General features: G+C 41.5%; 1 protein-coding gene across 1 annotated transcript; it reads left to right on the forward strand.

Annotated features, from left to right (window-relative positions):
- The first annotated feature begins 2558 nt into the window (after nt 1–2558).
- On the forward strand, nt 2559–21168 carry mapk3 (mitogen-activated protein kinase 3). The gene is made up of 9 exons (XM_066721927.1): nt 2559–3019; nt 12722–12904; nt 13416–13605; nt 13857–13973; nt 14063–14177; nt 14336–14467; nt 14641–14750; nt 14923–15053; nt 15397–21168. The coding sequence occupies exons 1-8, from the start codon at nt 2808–2810 to the stop codon at nt 15040–15042; spliced, it is 1179 nt and encodes a 392-aa protein (XP_066578024.1). The 5' UTR covers nt 2559–2807; the 3' UTR covers nt 15043–15053; nt 15397–21168.
- Nucleotides 21169–21516: the final 348 nt, after the last annotated feature.

A 21516-nucleotide genomic window follows, 5' to 3' on the forward strand; every position in this document is an offset into this window, starting at 1 on the left:
CTCCACTACAAATAGGAAAAAGAGGCTACAATTTGCACAAGCTCACCAAAATTGGACAGTTGAAGACTGGAAAAATGTTGCCTAGTCTGATGAGTCTCGATTTCTGTTGAGACATTCAGATGGTAGAGTCAGAATTTGGCGTAAACAGAATGAGAACATGGATCCATCATGCCTTGTTACCACTGTGCAGGCTGGTGGTGGTGGTGTAATGGTGTGGGGGATGTTTTCTTGGCACACTTTAGGCCCCTTAGTGCCAATTGGGCATCGTTTAAATGCCACGGCCTACCTGAGCATTGTTTCTGACCATGTCCATCCCTTTATGACCACCATGTACCCATCCTCTGATGGCTACTTCCAGCAGGATAATGCACCATGTCACAAAGGTCGAATCATTTCAAATTGGTTTCTTGAACATGACAATGAGTTCACTGTACTAAACTGGCCCCCACAGTCACCAGATCTCAACCCAATAGAGCATCTTTGGGATGTGGTGGAACGGGAGCTTCGTGCCCTGGATGTGCATCCCACAAATCTCCATCAACTGCAAGATGCTATCCTATCAATATGGGCCAACATTTCTAAAGAATGCTTTCAGCACCTTGTTGAATCAATGCCACGTAGAATTAAGGCAGTTCTGAAGGCGAAAGGGGGTCAAACACAGTATTAGTATGGTGTTCCTAATAATCCTTTAGGTGAGTGTGTATATATCTCCAAGCAAATCCATTTCACTATTTACATCAACAACTCTGTCAATCACTTCACATAAATCATTAAGATACCGAGCAGCAATTCCAGGGGGCCCGTAGCAGCAGCCAACCAGTATTGGTAAGGTAAGTGTATTTGAACCCGCAGTGCTTCTCCATCATTCAGCATAAATTTAACAATTGAACATACATCAGAACAGTTTTACGGGTAGATGACTTTGTATGTAAATGGCCTCACCCTCACCATGTCTGTCTCTATCCCTCCTAAATAGGGAAAAACCATTAATTGAAACCTGAGATAGTGTCCTGGATGGAAAAATCTAAATGAGTCTCAGATACCTCCAGTATATGGATGGTGTTGCACAAAACTGTTCAATTCATATTTCTTGATCCTGACACTGCAGATGTGCAATTAGCAAACCTTTGTATGGAAGTTTTAAAGAGCTCAAGTTCATAATTTGGAGACAGGATATATTTGAGTCTTAAAATCAGATCAGATTGGGCAACACAGATTTTATGTTTGATGATCAATTTATCATACCTCAAAGGCGTAGTGTCACCTCTCTCTCCCAGGCGGTTCACAGTTCTGGCATCAAATATTTTCTTCTTAACAAATTCAGAGTAGTCTTCAATAATGTAAATCCTTGTTCCTTTCAGGTTCTTCTGCTTATCCTTGAAGCGCAGGAGTTTAACAACTATCTGTCATGGCCTGCTTTCTTCAAACTTTCCCACTCTGTGTGCATATTCTATTTCAGTCTCCTTTACATCAAGTCCCAGGTTCTTCCCCAGTATCATCTGTATCTTCATTTCTGACATCTCCCGCTTCTCACCTTTTTCCTCTGGGACTCCATCAATGACAGAGTCTCAATGGACCTTGTCAGGGCACCATGCAGTTGTTTTAAGTTCTGTTCACTCTCACTTTTCACTTTGTCCAGAGTCTCCAATTTTCCATGAGCAAACTCCAGGCTTGTTCTGAGTTCCCTTCTTTCCTTGAGTGCCCTGTCTACGCTCTTGTGCACACTATATGAGATCATCTCCACACAGGATTTAAAGTTCTTATTCTGCTGCTCCAGAAGCTGTCTAGAAGTAGTAGTAGTAGTAGTAGTAGTAGTAGTAGTAGTAGTAGTAGTAGTATTGTGTCTCCTGGTCAAATGGCACTGTGCTGAGGGGTGGTGGGCTGCTCCAGCATTTTCATAGGTGGACTGAGGCATGCTGGGAGAAGCCCCCATAGAGAACGGACCACAGTGTCAGGTCTGGGGGGCAAACTGGTTGCAGTGTAAATAGCTGGTTGCTTTAATTACATGTGTTATTTATCCTGTAAGTCCCACATCCCACTACTGACACCAGTGTAACACTTTGGGGGTTACTGGGCCATGGCACGGAGCAGAGACTCGAACCCCACTCTCCACCACACTGCAACAACCTTAACACATCACTAAAAAGCCTAGGCCCCTTAGCGAAGCTTCAGAATCTCTACATCATTACTATTACGGTCGACAACAGAGCCATGTATAGCGTTGTCGTAATTGTATTATGCGTCTCCCGGGCTCAGTGTATTGTGCATTGTTACTATACTGACAGCGTCCGGACAGTTTGCATGTTTGGATTGAGTTTCTTTCCATGCACTTCTCATGCACAGTAAAGTCTTCTCCATTTCCATTCATGCCTGTCTCTGCTTGTGCAAGGGTTCGGTTCTCATGCGCTGCAATGTGTCTGTTTCAACACGTATGTCTCTCTCTCTCTCTCTCTCTCTCTCTCTCTCTCTCTCTCTCTCTCTCTCTCTCTCTCTCTCTCTCTCTCTCTCTCTGTCCACCCCTCCCCCTCCCTGCCCACTCACTTTCACACACACACACACGTATTTGCTGTCGCTGGCGAGCACACGGGCCTCTCTTCCTCAGAGTGGCTGTGCGGATCTTCCCAGTGCAGCATTCAAACCTCCCAGGCGTGGCCTCGTCTGCTGTCGCTGTTATTGTACCGTGTTTCTGTCTCCTCCCGGCACAGCTATAAGACCCGACGGCCGCGCACTGTACATATCCGTCAGCCCCCCCTTCCCAGCCCCCCTGAGAAACCGAGAAAAGCCTCACGGAGCCACTGAAGGAAGCGATGGCGGATTCGAGCGGCAGCGTAGCAGGAGCCGGAGCCGCGGCCTCGAGTAGCGGCACTGCCGGCGCTGGGGGCGCAGCGGCGGGCGGCGGAGCGGCTGGAGCGGCGGGATCCAAGCCGGGCCTGGAGTCGGTCAAGGGGCAGAATTTCGACGTGGGTCCCCGCTACACGGACCTACTGTACATCGGCGAAGGGGCCTACGGGATGGTCTGGTAGGATGGGTGTTTTTTATCGTCAGTCCACACGAAATGTAACGTTTCAGTCCATCGCTTTTAAATGTGCATATTTGAATGGGTTAACGCAGTAGGGATGTGTGAGTTTATATGGCTCGTTTATCGTATTCACTGTGTAACATTATTTTTCCACCATATATACTGTATATAACCATGTTGGTATTATTTACCTATGCATGTACACACGGAGTATGCGACTATAGGCGTGGTGGGGCAGCGGTAGTGTTTACAGGAAGCGCTAGGTAGATCGATACTGAGAGCAGCTATTAAATCAAGAGTAGGGCTATTAAGTGCCCCATCGATTAAAGCTAATGCCGTGTAAAGAGAGCCATGATACTGTCACTGACATTGCACACCGACACGACAGACAGACAGACAGACAGACAGACCCTCTGAAGGAGCTGCTTAGCGTCTTGCCCATTGGTGCGCACTGGGGGCATTTCTGGGTGCCAGTCGGGTGCAGTGTTTACCTGGTGCGCAGGCATTGTGTGCCGAGTCATGGGGTGACCGTGAGTCAGTCATTTTGTCCCAGACTCGGTTTGCTTGTTTCCCAGTAAGGCCAGCTGTGCAGTCAGTGAGTGGTCCAGTGTAGGTCAGTCACTTGCTCAGACAGATGTGGTGTCACCATCACTCTGTTAGCCGGTCTGTGTCTGTAGGTTCATTGTTCTTGATCAGCTGGAGCTGAACAAGTATTGATCAGTGGTATTGTATTACTATGATCTTATGCAATCCTCCGCTCCCTCCCTCGCTTTCATGGCTAGTGTTGTAATGTCCAGTCCACCAGTCACCATGTGTTAGGCCACTGAGCACAGGGCCCTCAAATTCAGCGTATAGCCTGCATGATAGTCAAACCATGCAGAGATGTCAATGCAAAAACAATGACTTATTTATTGGCATCTGATCTTGTTTTAATCGATAAGATGTAGGGCCCAGTGGGTCCTCCAGTGATGAACAGAATGTGCACTAGTGCCCACATTAGGTTGGTGTGTGTCTGACATCACTAGGGAAGTGTAGGACTGTGCAACAGTTTGTTCATACACCTTTAAGGAACTGCTGGCAATAGACCAAACAAAAACATTGCACTTTTGTGCACATGTGCACTCACACACAGTTTTAGTTGTGGTGTGTCCCTTAGCTCAAGTATCAGCTTTTTGTGCAACCCACAGTCCCTTCAAAGTTCAGTGGCCCTGCACTGTATATAGTTATATTAATTTAATTGTCTCCCTCAGGCTGTGTGCATAATTATCGCACAGTAGCAAGCAGTCGGTGATCATTTTTTTCCACAGTCATCATCTGCTTCAACGGATGCTGTACAAATTTATAGTTGCATTCTGGGATGGCTATCTGGTTACACTTTGTGGGCTTCAAACTGAAGATTAGTTTGTGTTTATTGATCATTCCTTTGAAGGGGTGGGCAAATCCAGTCCTTGAAAATCAAAGGGGTTTTTGGTTTCGATTCCAGTAATTACTTAATTAGAGTCATTATTAGGATAGGAATTAACCTTTTTATCATGGGTGTTAATCAGTTGCTAATTGAAAGGTAACTCTAAACCTGCAGTAACCCCACCCTGGAAAATTGCAATTTCCCATCAGTTGTGTAGGGACCCTGCATAACTGTTTTGAATTTATGTACTCCACTCATTTACAGCAACAGTCTGTTATGGTTAACATTTCCCCTATAAATTATACACTAACTTACAGCAACACATTTGCCACCGAACACCATACGTAAAAATACATTAAAAAATGATAATTGAAAGGCAAAAATATCCCAAAATGTCATTTAATTTAACTGTAATGTTTGTTACCTGTAGATTATTCAGGTTTCTTATACATAGGAATATACTTGTCAAAGATGTTATAAAAGTGTATGTTCCTACTGCCTTTTTCTTTGTCACATTTGTTTTAATATATTTAATTAGATATGCCAGTAGTTTTCCATGATAAGAATTGCAAATGCCTTACACTTAACCAAAAAATCTCTGCATTGTCACCTAAATGCAGGAAAGTGTGCTTTTCAGGAAACACATCTTTATCTTTCCATTTCCTTATCTCTCTCCCTCTATTTCCCTATCGCACTTTCTGTCTCCAGTTAAATGAAATATTAATGTACAGCATTATGTCAGGAGGCATTCACTCAACTGTATCTACAGCTTAGTGTAGTATGTGTGGATGCCTGGTACTGAATAAAAACAAGTTCAGGAGATCTCAAGCTCATGGTTTCCTCATGTTTAACAACTATGGCATTTGTTGCGTCAAATAGCATTTTCTTTATTAAATCAACTAAGAGAGTTGCAATTAGTATCTACTTTCTTTAATGGTTAATGTGTTTACCTAAGGCAGCAAAATAAAATATGAATGGGGGGGGGGGGAGGATATCATTTGAATAGTAATACCATTTCAAATGCCCATCCCTAATGTATATTGTCATTTCAAACTTCAAAATCCATTTGAACTTCATAGGGTGTCCTCCTAAATTAAATATTTACATTACATAACTACATTAGAATAATATTGTGCTGTGTCCAGTAAAGCACATAGCCAAGAATGGTGGTTAAAAATACCAATCGTCAAGTATCCTGAGTTCTTAATGTCCTCTGTGCCTCCCACTCATTTTGAAATGGTATATACTAGTACAATTTTAAAGAATAAACCATGATCACAATGTTATATTGTAGCCTTATGTAATATATATATTATGAATATCACCCACCCCTAGTATACTTCTACTTAACTCCTTCTCACTGCAGCTTAGTGTAGTGTTAATATACTGTAGTGTCCACTCTATTACTAAACTGTATTTTCTCCCTCTCTTTCTGCAGCTCACTGCAGTATTAATGTACAGTTGCTTTCAGTTAGTCCCTGAGTATAGGTTGAAATGAGCTATAATAATTCCCTTTCTCCACATCTCAGAAGAATGTGAATGTACTATAGCTTCCAGTCATCGTGCCAGTATTTACCCACCACCTCCCACTCTCTCTCTCTTTCCTCTCTCTATGCAGTGTTAAATGTACTATAGCGGCCAGTCTGTCCCCGAGTATAAACTGTTTTCTGTATTAACCCCTTACCTTTGTGGCGTTGATGTATAGCAAAATCCAGTCAGCCACTGAGCACAGACTTACTATATTAACGCCCAGTCCCTCTGCACCTTTATATTACTGCAGTGTCCCATCATCCGAGTCTAAACTGTAACGTCAACATGTACGGTGTTCAGTAGGTAGTTTTGAATGTTGGTGCAGACAACACTCTGTGTCAGATTTTTGATCATTTCCATTTTTCTTTGTCAATGATTACTATATGATTTGCGCCCTGAGTTTTACACACGCCCTTTTTCCCCCAATTGTAATTCAACTGGTATCCCCTAGATGTCCCTGCAGCCACTCCCATTATAGTAATCAAATTCACAATTAACAAATCAATACACATTACACTTTGACTAATTCAAAAAATTATAAAGCATTTGTGGTGAGTATAAATCGTAATTCATGTGTTAAAAGAAAAATCAAAACCTACACATGGAGATAGCAGCAGTGTGGAATAGTGGTTGGGGTAATGGGTTCAATCCCAGGTAGGGGACACCTTGAGCAAGGTACTTTACCTAGATTGCTCCTGTATAAATGGATAATTGTATGTAAAAATAATGTGATGTATCCATTGTAAGTGTCCTCTGCTAAAATATAGCAATAATAATGGAGTCCAAGACATTGCAATTAAAAAGTTGTTGTTGAACATGCAACAATATCCACCTGGTGTTCTGTAGACCGATGGGTAGGAATGGAAATTGTACACAGTCTCATCCCTACCGATGGGTATCTTTTTTTTTTTTCCACAACATGCAATTTATCTTTAGACCACAATCAAAAGTCAACAACGATCACAACATTTATCATCAGAAAATGAAAGGCTGAGTCCTCCAGTTAAGAAAACAACTGGAGAAAGAAAATTATACACCAACGATGTTATTTTCAATTTGATAGGGATTTGTTTGATTTGTTTGCACTAATAGTCCCTGGAAAAAAATTATACCCAACCGACATGCATTTAGGGAATAACTACCCTAAGTTGCTAATTTGCAGAAGACAAAAATTCTACAGCTAGTAAAGATATCTGATAGTGTATCTGTATTTACTGACGAGTCTACAGATGCAAAAGTTCAGTGTTTTGCACATTGTGTGTTTTCCGAGGGCAATTGAATACCTCCAGACTGAAAGTAACATAGTTGACACAGTTAATCTGCGCTTTGTGAATTTCACATCGGTGGCACAGAGAGTTGTGAAATGTTCAAACCGATTTTTGAAGTTAATTCAATAATGTGACTGAATATGTCACTGATAATACCAGTTACATGATCGCGGCAGAATGTCATTCTTCGATTTCTACTGCCAAATTCAGTACATTTGACTTATGCCCACATAACCGCTCCTGCCAGCAATATCTGGGCAAATAATTTTCCGAAAGCAGACAAGCTGTTTGCAGCCATCCAAATAATAATAATAATTTTTTTAAAAATGCAATGCCAAAGCACAAAACTGTTTTAAAGACCACCTGAGAGAAACAATCAAAGAGAAGGATGGACTTTACTTCATGGAATAGGAAATGCAAATTTCACCAAACATTGTATTGTTAAAGGATCTTCAGAAATTGCTTGTGCAAAGTTTAAAATCTCAACTCTGATGGCGACACATGGCTAGGGACTGGTGGATCTGATTCAGTGTTTTGAAAGCCATTAAGTCCATCAAACCTGTAATAAAGTTACAGAATGAATAAATGCATACAGAGCGATGGCACGAGGTACACAGCACAGATACTGCAATAAACTGTCTAAAAACCTTCTATGGTGTTTCTGAAAAGCAGATCAATTGGTACTACCCGGATCAATGCAAAAAGAAAGCGCATTATTATTCAACTAGCTCATCGACTCGTATCTTTTTTTTGATGACCGTAAGAATATTCAACCCACAACAAGTGTGTTGTTAGGATCTGGAAGCCCTCTTGTTATATCCTATTCCAGGAGATGATTCTGTAAATCAGAAATGGAAAAACACCAGAAGAAAACTGCAATATAATGACTTTGAATCAATTTAGGATTAAAGCTGAAGCATTTTTCCCCCAATGTAACATGAAAGTCTATAAATTATATTTGTCAGTTGTTACCAATTCTGTAGATGCTGAAAGAAGTTTCTTCTCATGGCCACGTTTTCACAGAAAAACCTCAGTATATGATAGAAGGCAGGGTTAACCAACTGTTGATGCTTAAATGTCCTGTGCATTTAATCTTGCCATTACATTTTTTCATTCAGTGCCACAGTTTCATATGATTCTTGTAAAATAAACTGGCATTAGTATGTTATCTGATGATTTCAATAAGTGCTTTTTTTATTTTTACTCTTGACAATTTATGTATTCCTGCTAGTAAACTAAAACATTTAAATTTATTTACACATTCTAGGATTCTATTGAATCCAATGTGTTTTTAATAAAGGGATGCGTGACTAATTAAATGTCCTTAGCTGCTGCCACTTTAATCAATGCGCCAAATGCACATTAATAGAATGACTAATTGAGATGATTAAAGGAATCGGGAGATTAATAATCAATAAGTGATTTAATTTAAACAGCTGCCTTGACCACCTTGCAGTGGGAGGAATGAAGTGCAGCCTAAGAAAGCAGGTCCAGTAAAAATCAGGACTTTATACATTTATTCATAATTCTAAATTTAACTCTTTGAAACTTTGATATTTTTAGTTGTATAATGCCTATTATGTTTCATTACTTTACTGTTATATAGGCTACATAGTAACTCCCCAGTGTAATTACAGAAGCAGAGCATTCATTTCCAAATTGTTACAATATTGTATTGTAGTACTCTAGTATTAGATGACTACTTAAAGGTGGTTATGGGGAAAAAATCTGTAGAACAGGCAGAAGCTGTGTTACAACATTATTAAAGTGTAGAAAGTTGACACCGTTTTGATGGTTTCAACAGTAACATTTTCGTAATGGCAGCAATGCCTGTTATTTTTTTTGTTGCCAAGTATGTTGAAATGGAACTTTAATTTGCCTTTAATGATGCCTTGCATTATTGTAAAATATCGGTTCAATTGGATCTCAACCAGTATACACCGATCAGCCATAACATTATGAGCACTGACAGTTGAAGTGAATAACACTGATAATCTCATTATCATGGCACCTGTCAGTGGGTGGGATATATTAGGCAGCAAGTGAACATTTTGTCCTCAAAGTTGATGTGTTAGAAGCAGGAAAAATGGGCAGCGTAAGGATCTGAGCGACTTTGACAAGGGCCAGATTGTGATGGCTAGACGACTGGGTCAGAGCATCTCCAAAACTGCAGCTCTTGTGGGGTGTTCCCGGTCTGCAGTGGTCAGTACCTATCAAAAGTGGTCCAAGGAAGGAAAAGCGGTGAACCGGCGACAGGGTCATGGGCGGCCAAGGCTCACTGATGCACGTGGGGAGCGAAGGCTGGCCCGTGTGGTCTGATCCAACAGACGAGCTACTGTAGCTCAAATTGCTGAAAAAGTGAATGTTGGTTCTGATAGAAAGGTGTCAGAACACACAGTGCATCGCAGTTTGTTGCGTATGGGGCTGCGTAGCCGCAGACCAGTCAGGGTGCCCATGCTGACCCCTGTCCACTGCCGAAAGCGCCTACAATGGGCACGTGAGCATCAGAATTGGACCACAGAGCAATGGAAGAAGGTGGCCTGGTCTGATGAATCACGAGTTCAAGGTGTTGACTTGGCCTCCAAATTCCCCAGATCTCAATCCAATCGAGCATCTGTGGGATGTGCTGGACAAACAAGTCCGATCCATGGAGGCCCCACCTCACAACTTACAGGACTTAAAGGATCTGCTGCTAACGTCTTGGTGCCAGATACCACAGCACACCTTCAGAGGTCTAGTGGAGTCCATTCCTCGATGGGTCAGGGCTGTTTTGGTGGCAAAAGGGGCACCTATACAATATTAGGCAGGTGGTCATAATGTTATGGCTGATTGGTGTAGTTGCTCATCAACATTGACTCAAAAGTTATCTGTACACCCCTATTATAAGGTCTATTTATATAGACTCTCCCATTAATGTCCTCCCTTTATTTATGGATCACCTGTAGGTTAGGACTATAGATGTCTACAGACCAGTAACAAATAATAAATATTTATGTTAATGCTTTCTTGTGTCTAGGTCTGTGGTGGACTAATCACTGTGGTTGTCCAGTGGGCTATGAAAAGGTAATCTGTGATGCAAATTGATAACCCACAATTTTAACTAATTAACATTTCCAGTAATGCATCATTAAAGAAGGTAGTTGTGATATTGTCAACAACCAAATATTTGTAAATTAAACTTGATAAGTCAAGTGAAACTTGATGTCCCATGTAGAAAATACAAATTATGTTGAATAAATAAAAATACAGAACACCTACATCAAGTGAAAATAAAATATTAGGCCTGGATAAAAATCCCGGGTTTAGCTTTATGATTGTCAAATCTGCCCTACAGGCTTACAGACATGTAAAACTATAATATACATGTTTGTTTTTTAATAAAAATTCAACTAATGAAAAAAAAGGTTTTCAGTTGGCTAAGACATCACAACTCAGTGTTACTCTCGGAGCAAACCGCTAGTAAACTTCCAATCATTCTCAGTTTTCAGTGTCGAAGTCGCCCACACATGACCGCAACAATGTATACAATCTGTCTGCACTAGAAAAGGCTCAGGAAAAAAACTCTACAGCGTCAGAATCGCCGGCAGTCCCGCAGGCTTTGGAATGTTGTGCTTCTCTAGTCCACATCAGTTTTCTTTGTATTGTGGATGATTTCTCCGTACTTATAAACATTTCTGATTCAGGCTAGTTTGTTGCCAGCCTTGTTCAGGGTATTGATTCTTTGGTCTATTGCTAATTAATGCTGCCAAGTCACTATCTGTCAATTTAGTGTCATAATACTTTTCCTTAATTAAACATCTGGCTCACTATCCAGGATGTTTTATAGATTTCAACTGTGATTTTATATATCTCTATTGCTCAGGGATTTTGGGCCAGTGCTTTGCCAATACTCTCTGATCATAATTTTTACATTTACAGACTGCATGAATCAATAGGGACTCTATTCTTTGCAAATCAAATTCACCTCATAGCATATATAAATGTTTCTGCACCTCCAAAACAAAACCTGACTGAATCTTACATCTAAATATTATTTCCCCTAATGTTAAAATCCTGGAAAGATTTCATTTTCCCACAAATCACAGTACAAATAAATAGCCAATAATTACAATTTCCAGCCAATTCACAGAAATTATCAAATGCAATTAAAATAAATTCGTAAAGGGGAAAAAGTAGGCCTAACTACAAAAACAAAAGCAAAGAGGTTCTTGTGGGTGTTTGTGTTGCTGGGGAGGTGCAGTTATCTTTTTAAGAACATGCACAAATGTATGTGGTTTGCAAGGGCCTAGAGATCCAGTGATAAAAGTGTTTTTAACCATCAAGGTTTCTTGGATACCAATTTACTGCAGTGAGCAAATCCAGAAGAAGAAAGTGTAACACTGTCCACAGATACAGAGCTGAATTGTTTGTGTACCTAGAAGTGCTGAAGGTATTGACAGACATGCCTTTTCAGTTTAAGAGCTTTCAGCACGATTAAAAGTGTCTTAATTTATGTGTCGCCAGGAGATGACAACATTTTGAATTGATTTTGAATATTTGAACGTTTTTTTAAATATATATTACTATTATTACAGTTTCTTTATCAATGGGTACATCAACAGGCTCCAAAAGAAAGTGACTACTACTTGTATGTATAGATGTTCGGTTTTGTAAACTTCTTAAGGAGACATTTTGTTTAGTTGATTAGAAAAGCAGTCTTTATTTCATGCATTTCAGTTATATGTGTACATTTGATTTCTATAGGATCCTGTTAAAGTTTCTACCAGGGTATCTGAAGCTTTTGCCTCGGTTCACTGTTTGTACATTTTCAATTTCATTAATCTTTCAGCTGAGACTAGACACCTCAGTAATAAGTTTCTCCCACATTCTACAACAACTGGCAAGAAATGTCCCCATTACCCACATTACTGCTTCCATTTCTTCTTAATGCTGTCGTACAAATTTGCCTTAAAAGATTTTAAATTTACCACACTGCTCACACTACAGGGCTAATGGAAATGTATATTTTTATTAATTACTCTTCAGTAGATTTCTATGTAAAATTGAAGTAATTCTACAACTGTCACCAATATGTAATTCCAGTTCCTGCAAAACAAGATTGTAATCTTGGGTAATATGCTCTGAGCCTTCAAAGGTTGAAATGCGCTCTTATTTACCATCTCAGTCTCTGTGCAGAGTTACTGTTAGTTCTGGGACACAAACAGTTGGTATGTGTTTAAGTATGTCACTGTCACAAACCGAAATTTTTGGCTTAATTTACCTCGGGTCAACGCAGGTTAGGGCCTGTCCAATTACACTACTTGCTGTAAACAGTTTTTATTCAAATAGTCATTGATACATGTATATAGCAGATAACTGTTTCAAAAGACCTTCATATATCCCAATGTGTACTTTGTTTAAGCACATTTAATATCAAAACAAATGTGTCCCAGGTATACAGCACTGTATTATCAAGTGTGTCTGCCTGAACGCACTCTCTCTCGCTCTCCCTCCCCGCAGCTCAGCCTACGATAATGTGAACAAACTGCGTGTGGCCATCAAGAAAATCAGCCCGTTCGAGCACCAGACGTACTGCCAGCGCACGCTGCGGGAGATCAAGATCCTGCTGCGCTTCCGGCACGAGAACATCATCGGCATCAACGACATCCTGCGCGCCCGCCGCATCGACAGCATGAGAGATGTGTATCCTTCCCACCTCCTCCCGGCACTGCAGGCAGAGCGCAGAGTGGTCCAGGTCATACTCTGGACTGCGAATACGTTATAGAGAGGGCCTTGTTCTGTGCAGGTTTATTTGACTATGCAAATTACAGACATGTAAACAATCTGCACATCAAGATACAGACTCATTAGATCAGTCGACGCGTTATAGACCTTTCTGGTTACAGATTAAACCGTGTGTGGATTAGAGACACGTAAATTGTCACCCTGTGGTTCAAATTATGTAGATTACAGGTCAGTTGATCTACTGAAAGGTTCATGTCTGGGCTACTTTTAGATTCTATCAGTTTACAGGTTGCTGAGTCAGTATGTCTGGTCCGTGTTGATTATTAACGAGGTTTTCAACATCTAAGACAGTCAGTGTGCCTCGCTGGGACTCAACATGTACAGGTGAGAGGGAGCTCGTCATGTAACGTGTCCAGATTCCTTACTAGCCTCCACAGTGGTTTGATTGAACCTTGACTGGCCGTCCCAGCTACATCGTGCAGGACCTGATGGAGACGGACCTGTACAAGCTGCTGAAGACCCAGCAGCTCAGCAACGACCACATCTGCTACTTCCTGTACCAGATCCTGCGAGGGCTCAAGTACATCCACTCGGCCAACGTGCTGCACAGAGACCTGAAGCCCTCCAACCTGCTCATCAACACCACCTGCGATCTCAAGGTGACCTGTGCTCATAGATGCAGCCGCCTTCCACAGGGGTCAGACGGGGCAATTACAGAAATGGTGTCAGGGCAGACAGGTTCAGGAGCGGATCATTCGCTACAAATCATTTACAGACTGGCAGACCGATTTATTAAGGCTGAGGTTAGAGTGAAAACTAGTATGAGAGAGAGAGAGAAAAGCGGCCGTTTTGAATCCCTGATCCAGTCTGTCTCGGTGTTAATCTCCACCTTTCTTGCTCCCTTCCTTAGATCTGTGATTTTGGGCTGGCCAGGATAGCGGACCCGGAGCACGACCACACGGGCTTCCTAACGGAGTATGTGGCGACGCGCTGGTACAGGGCACCCGAGATCATGCTCAATTCCAAGGTCAGAGGTCACTGTCTCTTACTGCAGTTGTGTTTGTGTCTGTCTGTCTGACAACTGCGTGTCTTACTGTTTGCCATTGTGCGTTGCAGGGCTACACTAAATCGATTGATATTTGGTCGGTGGGCTGTATCCTGGCAGAGATGCTCTCCAACAGACCCATCTTCCCTGGGAAGCACTACCTGGACCAGCTGAACCACATCCTGGGTAAGATGAGAGCAGGAGAGAGAAAGAAAGGGGTATGGGTGGGTAATTAAAAGGATATCACCAAAATAAATCTATCAATAGAAACTGTACTAGCAGAACTGACTGCTATAGTTTTAAATTAAATTATACCTAAATTGATTCATATGTTCTGTCTGTAGGAATCCTGGGCTCGCCTTCTCAGGAAGATCTGAACTGCATCATCAACCTGAAGGCCAGGAACTACCTGCAGAGTCTGCCACAGAAACCCAAGATCCCCTGGAACAAGCTGTTTCCCAAGGCAGACAGCAAGGGTACACACTGAGACTGTGACACTGTAGCGCACCGACAATGTAACACACTTTGCGACACTTTAGCGCTCTGAGACACTGTAACACACTTTGGATTCTAGTGTTGGTGTACTGTGCAATGGGAGGGCTTACATTGCATACAATACAATGATTCTCTGCCCTCATTCTGCTCACAGCTCTAGACCTTCTGGACAGGATGTTGACCTTCAACGCCATCAAGAGGATCACTGTGGAGGAGGCCCTGGCCCACCCTTACCTGGAGCAGTACTACGACCCCAGCGACGAGGTCTGTGTGATCTTGCGCTACCCGTGCAGTTTCACTAGAGCGCTGCATTTCATTTTAAAGCATTAAATCCATACGGCTGCAGATGTAGTGTGTGTAGATGTAGGTCGATCTTGCCTTTTTAGAAGCCGAGTTATTTGGTGATGAACGTAACCTCCCCTCCCCTCTCTTTCAGCCCGTGGCCGAGGAGCCGTTCACCTTCAACATGGAGCTGGACGACCTGCCCAAGGAGAAGCTGAAGGAGCTCATCTACGAGGAGACGGCCCGCTTTCAGGCCAACTACCAGGGCTCCTGAGAGAGAGACAGGTACCCAGAGACAACGACAGATGGAGAGGGGGGGTTTCCTAAGATATAGAATGGTACTAAGAAAAAGAAGTATGGAAATGAGAGAGAGCGTGTGTGTGTGGGTTTGAACATCAGTGTGGTCCTGAAAGGAAGAGGTCTATGAGAGAGAGTACACCCACACACACAGTAGGAGGGATCAGAGAGAGCAGGGAGAGATGGGGGATGCTGGGAGACAGGTACCTGCTGCTGTGGGTAGGTCTTTAGATAGAGGGGTGAGGAGTATATTGAGAGACTGTGAGTGTATAGTGAGAGAGGGGGTTACTGAGAGAGCATGGTAATCTGAGTGCGTGTGTCTGTGCTCCAGCCCCCAGGTGTACCAGACCCACAGGAGGCATACAGGTCAGAAGAACAACAGGAATCTATCCCACAACCTCCACAAAACTCATGGGAAAACCGGCTTTTTTTTTTTTTTTTTTTTTTTTTTCTTAAGTATCAAGGGCGATTTGTGTTAATTTGGGTTCTTGTATGTTGTTTTAGTTAAAAGAAATCTATTATTTTTATTTCATTTTTATCGGGTGAATTTATTTTCCCCAGAGGGATCATATTTCACATCCCTGCTCTCCCAGCACCGCCTCCCTTTTCCTCTCCCACCCCTTCTTCCCTCTGCGGCTTGATGCAATGTTAATGTGCTGTAGTGTGTGTGTGTGTGTGTGTGTGTGTGTGTGTGTGTGTGTGTATTAAACCCCATCGCCTTCCCGGGCTTCCATTCTCGCTCATCTTCACTTGGCTATTCCTGTTTTTCTCTCCATCTTTGTGCGTCCGACACCGATGCACTAAAGCTAGTGACAGTGTCATAATTCAGTATGTTTCCAACAGGGGGCGATCATTACACACATTTAAATACTGTACAGATTGTCTCCATCTGACCCCTTTAGTGTGTTTGTCTTTCTCTCTCCCTCTCTCTCTCTGTCTGTCTGTCTGTCTCCTGTTAATGTGCTTCAGTGTCTAGTCCGCAAACCAAAGTGTCTGTATTAACCCCTATTTATTTCTCTCTCTTTCTCTCTCCTTAGATCACTGTATTTTCTGTCCGTCTGGGGAATTGAAACTATTTAAGTATTTTCTACTGTAATTGAGCATCTTATTTTCTGAGCCTTTGAGAGAGCGAGAGAGAGAGAGAGAGAGAGAAGGGGCAGGGTGGGGGGGTTGCGTTGCACATTTTGTTTTTGCGATTCGCTTGTCTTTTTTTTTTTTTTTTTTAACAGTAACGATATTTTACAATTAAGAATTCCAAACTTGAGTATTGATGTTTATGTTGAATATTGAATTTTCAGTAGTTTTATATGGTTTATCTTTGTGATTATGGGCTTTAAATCCTATAAAGATTTTCTTATTCCATGGTGATTGGTTAGTTTTGATGTGGGAGGTATAGGTATTTGTTATTGATGGGGTGTTTTTTTATTTTATTTTATTTTTTATTATTATTATTATTGTGGTTGATTTATTCAAAGGAGATGTGTAGTCTTGGCTCTTGCCGCTGCTTTGTGGGAAAAAATCGACGCCTTGTGTCAGTTTCCACACATTGTTCTATCTCCTGTCTCATGTAACAATTAAGTGTATCTATGCCATTACATCTGTATGCAGAAATATTCAGTTTGTCACTAATAACCTAGTGTCACTTCTGCTCTTGTCAGCGCTGCCCCCAATCTGGGCCCTTGATCATATTTTTAAAAGTGTGTGTTTATTAGCGGTCTACATTCCTGCTCAGACCAACAGGCAATGTTAGATCAGTACAGAAAGAGGCTTAAAATAGTTAGCGCTGGAGTCTATGGGACACGGAAGGAGAGAGAGAAAGAGGGAGAAACTATGGCGGGGATGGGATTCTGGCAAACGCTGAACAAATAGAGAAAAGAGAAACTTTACACTGAATTCTGAACGAGAGAGAGACTCATTAGTCGTTAAAGAGTGATGCAGGCTGAGGGTTCGAATACTTACCCAAAACATATAGAGAGAGAGAGATCTAATTTGGACACCAGTGGAAATCGTGTTCAGTAGAGAGAGAGATACTCCCTACATTTTTGAAACCAGCACGCTGTGTTAAGCATCCCCTCATTAAATGTCTCTGGCACATACATTTTCTCCTCTTCCTCTCCCTCATAGTCCTCACCATAGATCCTTATCCTTCTCTGTCCTGTCCGTCACACCCTTTCAGTCACTCCATTCTGATTTTTTTTTTTGTAATTTTTAAATCTTTTTTTTCAGGGCAAACTTTCTGGTTGTATATATCTTTTATTTTGTTAAAACGATGGATAAGTAAGTATAAATATTGTATTAGGTTTTTTTGTTTGTTTTGTTTGTTTCTTTCTATATTCCCGTTTGTTGATTGGAGGTTTTGTTTTTTGGCTTTGTGTACGCGTTTTATTTTTGATCTCATTAATAATTTTGTATGAATTCCTGGCATGGTTCTGTGAGGAAGGGGGAGAAGTGTGACTGGGGCCCAGACAGTGTGATCTATATCGATCTGGGCTGACACAGTTTGATGCTTTTGGAGTTATAGGTCACACTGTCTGCTTTTAATAACTGTTAGGGGAGGGGGGTGGGTGTCAGTGTTTGCATCAGTGTGTTAATTGCAGTCGCGATCTTCGTGTAAATCCGATTTTTATTCCAAAGCACTTTCATCATTGTATGATTTACCCGATTCATAGTTCGTGAATCTAAACGTATCGATTTCAGGGGGACCTGCAGACCGCTGGGTCCCGAGATCACGCTTCTTCAGATATGAAATCGTTTTTTTAGGTTACGCTGGTGGCGTCACACTCGACCACGAATGCGAAACTAAACTAACTCTTATTTAAGCTCCGTTAACCTGCACTTCTCTGTGCCACTCTGGTGTGCTGATCAACATTAATATTTCTTCTATAGTGTGTGTAACCATTGACTCGGTGGCTTGGCTGAGGTTCCCCGAACTGGTGGGACGCTGTACAGCAGTTTGTCAAATCCAGTCCTCGAAGGCCACAATCCAGCAGGTATTATAGGGCTCTTTTTAAATCATCGCCTGCATCCATCCTTGCAAAGGGCTGAAGTGGGTTCAGATAAGTGAATAATTGTTTAAATTAGCTAATTAAGATCTCAGGTGGAATGAAAACCCCCAAAGCTCTCTGGCCCACGGAGGACTAGATTTGAAGAGCAGTGCGGTGCAGTTCAAGGGTCACTGGTGATGCGTTCTGTCACTCGCAGGCAATGTGAAATATACTACATGTATACTGGGCATTTATACGAGTGGTTTTGTACTGAAAGAAACGAACAGATTGAACTTTACATTCCTGCTTTCTCAACTCATGTTCCTGCAGTGGATTTTGCATCCCAGAACTGTAGTGCCTGAGCCGGGCCGTCCCCACGGGTCCTCTGGGAAGAGAGGTGTGTCGGTAGCATGTTCCATCTCCCGTGGTCATGCTTGTCCTGGTTGATGCCGTCGCCTCACCTGCATGTTGACTGTTTAATTGACAAGACGCTCAATCGTGACCCGTTGATTTTTATTTTGTCTTGATAAATAGTGTCTGGTTTTGTCGCACCGGAAGGGATTAGGGTCACAGTATCTCCTCGTAATTATACTCGAGTCCGAATGCTAATTTTTCCATACGTGCAGCATACTCCCAAAAGGGCAAACCCAACTATTATATAGTCCAAGCTTGCCAATCGGTCCCCCCCCACCTCTTTCATGAATGTAATGTAACCGGTCTGAAGCCTTACCCCTTACTCCCCTGATGACATCATTCTTCTAAGGAGACCTAGAACTTGTAAATCTCTGCACCAGGTCTTCCCAAACCCAGACATCTCAATCAGTCACGTATGAGCAGTGCAACCGATGATCATGTGTGTCTTATAATCCCGTGTAATCGCGTGAAGCACCACAGGATGCTGTGGGATTTATTTTCGTGTCAACCCCTCCGTTGACAGCATTGATCTCCGTGTCAGTTCTGTCGGGGCTTGTTTCAGTTTCATTTTATTTCTGAGAGATTCACTTTTGATCTCTGGGTACAGTGCTGATTGAAACTGTAACCTTTGTTAAACCGTGTTGAATTGTTCCAGTTCAGTAATTTGCTAATGGGATATTCAAGTAGGGTAAAAACTAAAAAACTAAAAAACAGTTGCTTATTGTGAAGATCCCTGATTGTGTGCCGAGCTGATTTGATTTATTTTGTGGCCCAATATATACACACACTCGTAAACATTCATGAAGTTTGGCTGTAGAGCTTCTTCACGGATTTTTGTGCATTGATTCTCGCAAACGATGACCCGTTGCTCAGTGTTAATTAGTGTCGTCTGGAGATAACACTCCCACAGTTCAGAGCCGACCGCAAGGTGAATCACTGCTGTATCTGTGTGGATCTGACCGTTCTCAAAAGAACGCGCTGTACTGGGGAGGGTTCCTCTTAACTGGACTGTGGCAGTATGTTTAATAGGATCTGATATTGCTTTTGCTGAGCATTGTGGCACACAAATGTAAACTACGCAACATCTTAGCATCAAGATATTTGAGCATCTTTGCAAGGAAAAGGATGTCCGTACGGCTATCGGGACTACTGACTGTCTGGGGCTCCCTGACTTGACATCGAGCAGCCAGTACAGGAGAGAGACTGAGCGCTGTTATACGGATTTACTGAAACATCATGAGAGACTAGACGCTACAGTGGCTTATTGTGTAGCGATTCTGCTCAATGTGTCGTTGAAATGTTTGCCAGACTAGCCTATAAATCAGTCAAAACTGCACCTTAAGAACAGTATTTTGAATAAGTGACAAAGCATATAAAATCTAAATGAACAAAACTGGGACCTAAGCAATGTATTTTTTAGGGGGGGTTGTTTAATTTCACTATCAAGTGTGTTACATAGTGTGGCTATTCTTTTCTATTCTATTCGTTTTTCCTTTTCAACATTTATTTTTGGTCCGGAAATGATCGTACTGAAATCAGGCCTTGTTATTCTCTTCAGGTGGACGATCGAGTCACTTGACTCGGTTCAGTCTAATGTAGCTCCGTTTCCTGCTGATCTAGGGTGGCCACTTAAAAGCAGGACACTTTGAGACCGAACATGATGTTGCCTTTGAATTAACAAGTAAATTGAGCTTTAAATCTTTGTTTAGTTGATGAATTGCAATGTGTAGTATTATAACATATTCTATGGCTTTAAAGTATACTTTTAATCAGATTATTCAGTTTAATTGCTCATTTGCTGTTTTTTTTTTAATACATATTTTTGATGGTTTACTATAGTGCCCTAATTTGCATACACAGTCAGCACATTTTATTTTTGATGTCATAAAGGTAAAGTTTGAATGCTCAACCTACTATTTGATGTACTTTAAAGGCAACTTCAGAGTCATGTTCCATATTAGTGTCTTGTGATTCACATCCCAAAACTGCACCACTGAGGTGTTTATCTCTCCAAAATTGCCTAGATAGTGAGATCAGGCTTTCGGAATGACCATTTCATTTAGAAGGCTTGTGGAGCTAATTTGTTAAAAGATCTCGCATTAGTCAAAGCCGCTCTCCACCACAAGCCAGTTACACCACAGGGGTTAGGGTTGGCTTCAATAGCACAACACTATCACAGGGTGGATGTATAGCAGATATTTCTGTATTTCTAAGTAAATGAAGGTTGAAAAGTAGCCGGCAATAGAATGGAAGTCGCTTGATGGCAATTCTGTGAATGCAGTTCTTTATAAATGTATTTATACACACATAATGGATTTTTTTTTTTTAATGGATATTGTAGTCAGTGTAGATGGGAAGTTTTTTGTTTTTTAATGTTTTTTGGGGCAAAAAGGGAGTTAACTTCAGCTCTTTCTCATTTTCTATTCTTCTGTTGTTGCTTTTTTATTTTCTTCTGTTTTTGTGTTTCTCTCCTTTTTTTTTCTTTGTCCTTCTCTATGCATTTTTGGGTTTTGAATCGGTGCACTGCTTCTTAAGGAACTTCTGCTTTGGGGATCCATTTGAAAATATTAAAGGAATTATTAAAGGATTATTGAATAAAAACCTATTGAAAAAAAATCAAATATAGTCTATATATGGGTATTATGTAATAAAAACATGAAAAATATATATATATTAAATAAAATTCCTGTTATTGTGAAATCAAATATGAGTTTTGTCTTGTTATTATGACTGGTTTTATTATCGAATTATGTAAGAATACCTTCTTTCTTGGACTCAACACAGACCAGATCCTCGATTCCAGATAGTGCTGCTTCAATCTGTGCCGAATTATTCCACCCTTGGCCCTGTTGTCTGTACACCAATCTGTGTGGGGTGAATTGGACCAGGATTTCCCTGGATTGCCACACAGCAGTGTCCCCTGCCTCCCTGGGCTCTGTAGGCCTCTCAGCCAGACCCATCATCCCCACAAACTTCTCTCTCCTAATGGAAGGCACACGTTTCACAAGACGTCTTGGTTTCTCATCGATGGGCAGTCATACAGGTGGAAACTA

Source organism: Amia ocellicauda, chromosome 14, assembly GCF_036373705.1.
Source record: "Amia ocellicauda isolate fAmiCal2 chromosome 14, fAmiCal2.hap1, whole genome shotgun sequence".
NCBI lineage: Eukaryota > Metazoa > Chordata > Actinopteri > Amiiformes > Amiidae > Amia > Amia ocellicauda.

Coding starts and splice junctions, on each gene's coding strand:
- mapk3 (XM_066721927.1), top strand. CDS start 2,808: ATGGCGGATTCGAGCGGCAGCGTAGCAGGAGCCGGAGCCGCGGCCTCG. Junction 3,020..12,721: donor GGGGCCTACGGGATGGTCTG/GTAGGATGGGTG, acceptor CCCTCCCCGCAG/CTCAGCCTACGATAATGTGA. Junction 14,178..14,335: donor CCAGCTGAACCACATCCTGG/GTAAGATGAGAG, acceptor TTCTGTCTGTAG/GAATCCTGGGCTCGCCTTCT.